This window comes from Acanthisitta chloris, unplaced genomic scaffold (genome assembly GCF_000695815.1).
Source record: "Acanthisitta chloris isolate BGI_N310 unplaced genomic scaffold, ASM69581v1 scaffold39350, whole genome shotgun sequence".
NCBI classification, from domain to species: domain Eukaryota; kingdom Metazoa; phylum Chordata; class Aves; order Passeriformes; family Acanthisittidae; genus Acanthisitta; species Acanthisitta chloris.
Genome location: NW_008652916.1, coordinates 17 through 9,149, shown reverse-complemented (window position 1 = coordinate 9,149; position 9,133 = coordinate 17). Strand labels below are relative to the sequence as shown.

Here is a 9,133-nt window from a genome sequence, read left to right as displayed (position 1 = left end):
TTCCCCTTTATGCCAGGAGAGTTCAGTGCATTAGACTCAGCCTGACAGTTGGCACGGAAGGTACCACTGTCTCCACTAAAAGCACTGTCAGTGATCAATAATCAGTGAGATGTAATTACAGCCCCTACATGGCTGCACAGAGCACACCTCACCTTCCCTCTGAGTCGTCTCAGGGCCAGTAACATGCCCCCTGCGTGCAGGGACAGGGATGGGACTGTGGAAGCTCCCAGGATGTTTTTAGCAGGCAGTATTACAGCTGCAGGACAGGTCACTGGATTTTGAACCAGACATACCCCTCTGCTGCACTCAGCTGCTGTACAACACCATGTGCCATCACCTTTTCTCTTTCAGAGCAGGTGCAGTGGGTAAGTGAAGACCTTCAAGGTGTTATTGAACCATAAGGTTTCTATCTAGCTTCCTGGGGCCCCTGCTAGGCTCTGGAGAGCATGCTGCTCCAGCCCTGCTCTGTCCTGTCCTGTAGAAGACTGGAAAGGAGTCTTTGCAGCTGATGGCCTCTCTCATCCCACTGCACATAGGGCAGGGGTCCTCAGGAAGAACTGCCTCCCATTTCCTCAGCAAGCTGCCCTGAGGAAAGCAAGCAGTGTGCTCTGAGTGGCACACACCTCACCCTGATCACTCTGCTGCTGTGGCAGCCTGAAATGGGGGTGGAAATGGGGGGACATGTGGTGGTATCTGGAAACTGGATTCTAGTGTCCATGGAGGAGAGGTGGTGGGGCAGATGGTGGGCTCCTCACACAAGGCCAGGCTTACACACACACACAGTTTCTTCTGTCACCAGTGGCTGGAACACTCACGTGCTATGGGGTGGCTGGACTCTAGTGTACTCACCATCTGCCAAGTTGTCTGAGTGCCAGAAGCTACTCATGTTAAACTCCAAAAGGAAGCTGTCAAAAGAGCAAGAACAGAGGATGCTTTTTCAGCAGCCTGGAAGGATGCAGGTGTCAGGGAGATGGCCCTGTCGCCCAGCGAGTATCAGTTCTAAAATGTTTACTACAAATTTCCTGGCAGTGGAAGACTGATTTTTTTTTTGTTTTTATTTTTTTCTCCTTTGCACACGATAGAGTGTAGTTCTGTATCATGGAATCTGTATTGTGTGATGTCTGAATGGGCTTTTCCCTGAAGTATATAATATGTGAGGGGCTTGCCAGTGAAGGAAGGAATGAGCACAGCAGCCCCTGAGGCTGGGAGGTGATTCAGCCAGGTAGGACCCACCTGAGGATCAGGCACAGATGGCCCATCAGAAGCCTGTACTCTGGCTACTTGAAGGTAACTGCATGTCACATCAAATTGTTGTGTACCAGCAGGCTCAAGCCCTCAGAACTGGACCTTCTCCACATCTCCCCTATTGCACAACCAGCAATGTCAGCAATAGGTCATCCTAGTTTGAGCTTGAACTCTGATTCAGCCCAGAGGTATGAGGTAAACTCAAAGCCAGAGGAGAGCCTCCCCTCTGTTCACCCTTGCCTCACTCAGACCTGGGCTTCTTGGCTTGCTTCCTTCAGCCCTCTCCCCCACGAAGGGAAGGTGTGCATTCGCTCATCACGGGCAAAGGAGACAGGCAAGAGAACTCAGCATCAAGGATCTGCAAGGGATCCCAGGAGACCCAAGACCTATTTCTGACTCAGGCACTTTGTACTGAGTGACTTCAGGTAAATACCAGACCCACTCTGGGCCTCTGTCTCTCAAAATGGGAATAGTAATAGCTTTCTGTGTCCCAGGAGCAAGGCACTGAGCTGAATGTCAGGAGCAGGCTGACAGCAGTGCCCTGTGCAGGGGCCTCCACTTGCAGCCTTCTCAGCTCTTGCCCCTGTTGGTCTGAGCCTCCCAAACACCCCATCTTTTGGTACTCACATGAGGAATTCACTTATCAGCCATTTCACTGCGGTGAGAAAGGCATAAATTGGCTGGAGAACAAAAGAACAAATGAGAAATACCGTAAGGACCTGGTCAGAGAGTTTATAATTGTTATGCAGGACCCCACATTTCAGACCAATTCCCTCCACTGATCAGAGCTCTTGAAGGCAGTCTGGAAATTCAGGGTCTGGGCATCACTGGAAAGTGTTCAAAATACATCAAAACCCAGCAGCCTTGCTACTAATAATATCTTCTCACCCCCTCCCCATCAGGGTCATGGAGTTTATCAGGAATGTATGAAGGACTTTGAAGATGTAATTGCTTGATGATTTCTCTCCAGCATGGATGACCTTGAGAGCTCAGAGCAGGAGAGAAACACAGCTAAATGGGACACCACCAGTTTAGGATGCTTTTATGTTCTGATAGGAAGTGGTGTTTCTGGGACAAGTGACAGCATTGCCCAGGATTTAGTATTATCTGCCATTGATTGATTATGCTTAACTGTGCTTTCATCCAGCTTTTCCTCAAGATGGCATGACTTCTATCATCTTCCTGCTTTTCAGCTACAAATTGGAAATCCAGCATTATCCCAGGGACAATTCATCTGCAGAGGATCCTGCTGCTTCTTTACTTCATGGTAACCATGTCTAATTTTCATCTCTCCCTCTCATAATCATGCCCGTGTCCTCAAACCCAAAACAGATGCAGTAGTCATAGGACACAAGATAACGTTCCATTACTGCTAACTGACTTATCTTCAGCCAAAATAAGTCAGCAAATAGTAAAATGTAGAGATGGTTGGGAATTTAACTGATTTTTATGTATGTATATGAAAAACTGACTTTCCTTGATTTCTTCCTTTTCAAGGGCTTGGCTAAGAGGGGAACAGGAGAGATGGAGGCTGAATGCTCACCTTTTTATTGTCCTCCCAATTCACCTCCTTTTTGGCAGCTCATATTTTGTGACACTTCTTTCAGTAATCAAAGTTGGGGGATATGATCAAGCAAATATTTTCACTACAATTACTATATGTTATCTAGCCATTGCAAAACAGAGGTATTGTTAAAAACATAACATGCTGTTAAAAGGTAATATTTGGTGAAAATCCTTTACTGGAAAAATATTACAATGCCACGCTGTAAGCAATACTCCCAGCACACCACACTTGAGAGTATCCAACAAAGAATTACAACAATAATGAACTCATCCCTGTTTAGGGTTGTGTCAGCTGGTTTGAAGTGGCCTGAGTGTTGAGGAATTGCTTTGTTCAGCCTGTTTGAGGCCAGGTTAGGAGGATAGAGTGGGATTAGGTTATTAGTTTGTATCAGCATAAAGAGAGATTGCATTTGGGTACTGGTAAAGCTGTTCACTCTCTTAGTTGGTTCCCTGGGCTATTGGCATTCCCAGTAGCTGTAACTCCTCTCTCTCTGTTGCTCCCAGCCCATTCATACTTCCTCGGATGACAGTTGGTTCTCTCCAACATGCTCTATGCCCTGACAGTGCAACTCTCCTTTTTAAGCTGCTGAGTAACATAACCTGTAAAAGCATTTCTGACCATTTCAGCTGCTAGCTGGCTCCTTGGCTTTTAGAAGCCTATCAATTACAGTCTTGTCTCTGTTCTCTCCCTTGTCCTTCCAATTTTCAGTGAGATCCTATATGCCAATAGAGACCCACATTGGAAACACTGTCAGTGGCCACTCCTGCCTCAGAAGAGTTTGGAAATTCCTATCACTTGAAAGCAAAAACCTAGTAAAGTCTTCTGTGGAATGTGCTACACCAAGGTGTTGGAGATACCCTAGGAGAAGCCCAGAGATGGCTGCGTGCTGACGATACGTACGCTGAGCAGGGGCCGAGCGCCGCTGTGGTGGTGGTAGGGTACTTTGCACATTGCTTGGTAATCATACATGGTCACCCTGCAATCAAAGCAAAACAAGCAGGCAGTCAAAAGCAGGCAATGCATCTGCCCACAGGGCAGACATGTCAGCTCCTTCTAACAAACTTCATGTATGAGCTATTCCCTCTCTGGACTAAAGCAGCGACCTGCTGACACGTGTCTTTGCTGTTTGGCCAGTGCTGGATCTTGTAGAGCAAGAAATACAAGTTCTGGATTAATGTAACTGGGTCAGTACAGGAGGAAATATGTCCCTAATTTCAGACAGTGTTTAAAGCAGGTTGGGAAGCAGAGGAATTATAATTGTAACAACCTCAGGTCCCCCTAGTTCCTCTTTTCATGCCACTGAAACTCTGAACTCTCTTTTAACATGGGCTGGGGGAGAGGAGTGACATGAGCAGAAGCATTTTTAGGAGTGTGAGAAATGTGCTCAGCCAGCTGCAATGCCATGTCTTGGGGGGGGATGTCTCAGACAGCCACTCCATAGAAAGGCTTCTGAGTGGCAGGAGGAATTGAAGCACCTTTCTACCCAAAATGCCAAGAAATGTTTCCCAAAACACCCTGCCCTGGAAAAAACAGAGAAGCAGCTGCTCTCCAACCATGTAGAGATTGGGAGTTACTGTCTCTCTCTGTGCTTTGAAGCAGGTGGAAGAGCAGGAGATGAGGAGAAATAGTGTGTGGTAATGATCGCTGAGCAAGTCAAGGGAGGGGGCAAGTAGCTAAAGAAGCTCTTATATCTGAGTAAGAGAGTTGCATGCATCAGCAGCATGTGCATTTTCCCCTGCTCAAGTGCTTCTTAGAGGGACCAATATGCTCTGACCCACACACCAGCAAAGAACATGAAGTACAGTGTGGAGATCCCCCACTTACCTCCTGAACATGCCCATGTTTAGCAGCTGGGCCATCACTGAGCCATCCACTGCACCAAAAAATTTTCCAGTCTGCAAGTACAAGAAAGGAAAAAACAGGATAAACTGGCAACAGTAAAGTTTCCAAATGCTCAATGGCTCCAGCCAATCTAGTCTGTCTGAAGGCCTACTATGCACAGCAAATGTTTTCTAAGGAGGGAATGTCAAGCTTTGCCCTTTCACTGGCTGGAAAGCTCGACAGAGGACTTCTCCCATCGCCAGCTGAGCATCCTGCATCGTGCCTACCAGCTTGGGAATGATTTAGCCCACGTAAGTTGCTGCAGCTTGTGACAGAAAAAGGCAGACTCTCAAGCTGCAGAGTCCCAGACACATTAAATCCCTGGAAGCCTGGGCTCTCCTGTGGGTTTTTGGGAACCCACGTTCTCTCAATCTGAATGCCTGAGACTTCAACTTGAGCTTCTCTGCTAGCCCATGGCCACAGTGGCTTTAGAAACCTCTGCTCTCTTGCTGCCCTAGGCAAACTGACCCACCTCCCCTAAGTGCGACACACAGATCTATTTCGGTAACAAGCACAATTTTACAGTTCTGCTATGCAAGTTCTGAGCAGGCAGTAACCCAAACCCATCCATCCCTTTAGCTTACACACTATGCACAGGCACAGTGAGCTGTTGCACAGGCTCCACCCTAGCAAAAGTCACATTTGGGAGGCAGCAACTCCCCAGTCCTGCTTGCATGCCTGGACTAAAAGTGGAGCTTGTATCCCTCTAGTTCCATTTAAGCCTTGGAGTCAATAGCCTCAAATACAAACCCAATCCCAAATCTGGGAACTGCTGCTTTAAAGACTTCAAGCAAACAATAGTTCTGGCTTTCCTTATTACTAAACCATGACAAATCCATTGCAAAAATGCTTCAGATCTGCCAAGTTCACCACTTGGTTTGCAGACAAGTAAATAACATATTTGTAAATAATAGAAGTGCACTTATGAGCTGTCCTCTGTCTGTTTTCCTCGCTCATGGGTCCTGCCACACTGAATAGCTCCCATGTGTTATAGAAGCATTCCCACAGTTTGAGAGGATGCTTTTATGATAGGCTAGCAGTCATTTAGCACATATTAGGAGATGACAGATGACTTCATTTATTTGAGTGGGACATTTTCACTGAAAAAAACAGAACCCTTAGGCAGATTTACCTAAGATCACATGGTAGTCATCTAACAATAATGTTACATAGTTATGAGCCTCTTCCCAACAGGCTTTAGAAGTCATTTCACTGCATAAATTGATATATAACATCAACTCCCCGTCGAGCATTTAGGCTGTAATCGTCTCAGACATAGTCAAATGTGCCTGAGCAAGCACTAACTTTTTTCACCTCCCTCGCTCTTTCAATCTGATTAGGGTGGTGAAGAGGCCAGCTGCTTCCATCTAATACCAGTCTGCAGCCCCAGCAGGAGCCAGAGCAGTGGGATTTAACACAGTGCAAGCTGCAGACAGTGTGGCAAGGGGAGGGGAACCCTGCAGGACTGTAAATGGGGCCTGTCCTGCACAGGGGTGCTGATGTCTGGCCAGATTTCTCCAGATAGGATGTAATTATTCCTATAGGAACAGGACATACTTATTCCTACATGTATAATAATTAGGAGATTTTAGGGTGTGTCCAGAAAAGCATCAGCAAACTGGCCTTTAACACCAAACCAGACAGTCAAGGCTTGGTGACATTTTAGGTACTCTGTGCAGGTAGTAACACAGAAAAGCATCACTTGGCAGAAACCAAAGCAGTCCTGTACTGAAGCAACATTTTGCAAAGCAGCTCTCATTACAACCTGCTTCCTCCAGTGGCTGACTGCTGCCCTCCTGGGCATCCTTCTGCTATGTTTTTCCTAACTCCCACCTCTGGGCAAGTTTCCACGGACCTTTGCAATTTGTGAGGTTGCAGCACAAAGCTTTGCTCTGACATCCTGCATGACATGCTGTGCCACATCCCCCTGCAGCTGAGTGGACAAGCACATATGCAGGCTATGCACAGGAAAAAGATGCAACCCAGAGCACACAAAAAAAGACACAACCCAGAGCACACCAGATCTACATCACTACTCACAGACTTATACGCATCCACACTTTGCTAGCCCATCAAGCAATTTATGCTTTTTGTACACTCAAAAGCTGTAGACAAACAAGATCTGCCAGGCTTTAGGCAGTCAGACTTGGCTGTGTGGCTCAAACTGAGCCAGCCCTTCCTTGCTTCTCCACAAGCCCTGCCCAGCCCTGGGGGGATCTTGGCCTTTAAACTGCCACTGTTCCTGGAGTCTCGCTGGGGCAGAGCTTTCAGACATACCCTGCAGGATGCCTCAGGGAGAAGGCAGCAGTCCTAGAAAAAGAGGTTTAGTGAGCAAGAGAACATCTGGATGCTGTAGGCGGAGGGAGCTCAAGGCCTGTGATCCACAGCAGTGCCTGGCAGTGAAAGACAGCTAAAAACTCAGGGGTGGTCATGGGGTCACGGCTGCAAACAAAGGAGCAGGGCAGCCCCCCCTGCAACACAGCCTGGGCCTGCCACTTACCTTCCCTTCCTCCCCTGCTCTAGATCACTTGGCTTCTCCCTCACTCACTCCCTTCTCCTGAATCTGGGTTTTAACTCTTTGCTCCCTCTGGGATGAGTCTGGATGGGGAGATTAGCTCGAATTAAGAGATTACCCATCCTTCCCAAAGTAATCCTGCAGAGAGCTTTCAATTTGTCACTCATTGAAGTCCTGAGTCCCTCTGCCACAGTGACTTCTGACTGCCAGCAAGTCTCCTGCTGCCTTCAGACAGAGGTTATTAGAACCAATCCCCCATCCTGATCTGCCATCCCAAGGGCAGAGGGGAGCAGAGCCTGAGCCTGAGTTGTTCTCACTCTGTTCCAGAAGGAAGTTGCTCTGGATTCCAGTGTGGTCACCCAGGGAAGGAGGTGCTGGCAGCAGACAGATCTAGGCAGGCAGTGGGTTGATCACACCATAAAACACCACAGGGAGCAAGCAAAGGGATGGAACAAAACATCTCAGAGCAGACAGAACCGGTCTCCAGCACCAGCTGTTTGCTCGGGGGCTGGAAGAACACAGGCACTTGGTATCCCTCTGCTATGGTTAACTTGCAGTCTGCCCTGGGGTGCAGGCATTTGGGATACAAAAGCTCCTTGCTGCCTTCCTGAGGGAAACAGGGATGTGCTTGGGGCCCTGCTTGTGCTGAAGCTGCCACAGCCTCAGTGGTGTAATGGCTCAGGTGTGCATCTCCATTCCCTCGGCATCCAGCAAGCTCACTGCCCTTTCAGCCGGTGGGGCAGCATAGGCAGGGTGTGGGCACTTTTACTGGACTGTTCAGTGTGCTGGGCAGGTCACTTTGCTACAGAAAAGAGGTTGCTTATTCCTTGCTTTCTGCCTGTATCATCCCCTGGTGCCACCGTGCTGCTGATATGGTTTGCTTTGTGAGTCTCAGCAGTTCTCATCTTGGCCTCTCTGAACTCACTGTGCAGTGCCTGCAGAATGCATGATCTCACCTTTTTCTTTTGCCAGTCTATTCTGAATATGCTAACCAACACAAGTCCAGATGGGAAACCATGGGACTCATGTAGCTGACATTTTCCATCTAAATATTCATCTAAAAATTCCTCTTCTTTCTTTTCTGTCATTTTGAGATCGATGCCACTACTTCATGCTCCATCCTTTCACTGGAATTTCTTTAATAGCCCCTTGTAAGAACTCCGTTCAAGGCTTTTACAAACACTGAAATGCAATAGGTTATCCAGTCTCCCTTATCTCCTGATTTCTATAGCTGGGAAGTTTTCTTCCTTTATAGAAGCTGTGTTGCTTGTCCCAATCTCATCTCTCAGGAGTTCTGATACCTTAATTTCCATTTCAGCCTGTTTGTCACATCTTGAAGAAAGTAATTTCTGGGATTGGATCTACGGCCTTTTGAAAATACCCTAACAGTATTTGTTAAGTCCAGTACTATGGCAATTTTAATGAACCTCCACACTTCTGTCAGTAATAAAACCCCTTAATTTCCCCTTTCTTCTGTAAGCCCACTCCTGCTGTTGACTTACTGCTTTGTAGTTTTTGAAACTGTTTCAGCATATCACTTTCTGGCATCCAAAACTATGGGGTTTTATTATTTTGAAAGAAATAGCTCTGTGGTGAATTTATCAGAGAACAGAAAAGTATAGCTAAACCATGCAGTGGCTGGTAGTGTTGACTTTACCCAGGCTGCACAGGATGCCACATCACAAACTTCCGTTCCCTAGAAATGGTTGTGGAAACACCCTATTTTTATTACTACTCTGAGTCTTTTTCCTTACTCCTTTCATCTCTGTGTCTAGTAAATCTTCCAGTTCTTTCGGTGTCCTCCTGTTTGCAATTTGCTTAAAAGACTTAATCTTTATTTCTGCCTTTAGCATTTTGTTCTTACCATCCCCGAAGTTTCCTTTCCTGAAGCATGCCTGCTTCAGCTCAGAAGCACTACTTCCCTT

The 9,133-nt window shown here is 47.0% G+C and overlaps 1 protein-coding gene across 1 annotated transcript in view; it reads right to left on the bottom strand.

Moving 5' to 3' along the window:
• LOC103806114 (voltage-dependent calcium channel subunit alpha-2/delta-4-like) overlaps positions 1–3,781 on the bottom strand; it is a 13,020-nt gene extending 9,239 nt beyond the window's left edge. Inside the window, exons 1-3 of the mRNA XM_009078792.1 lie at positions 3,713–3,781; positions 1,873–1,925; positions 850–905 (exon numbers count right to left, since the gene is read on the bottom strand). Coding sequence (XP_009077040.1) covers positions 850–905; positions 1,873–1,925; positions 3,713–3,781 — 178 coding nt within the window. The remainder of the gene's footprint in view (positions 1–849; positions 906–1,872; positions 1,926–3,712) is intronic.
• Positions 3,782–9,133: the final 5,352 nt, after the last annotated feature.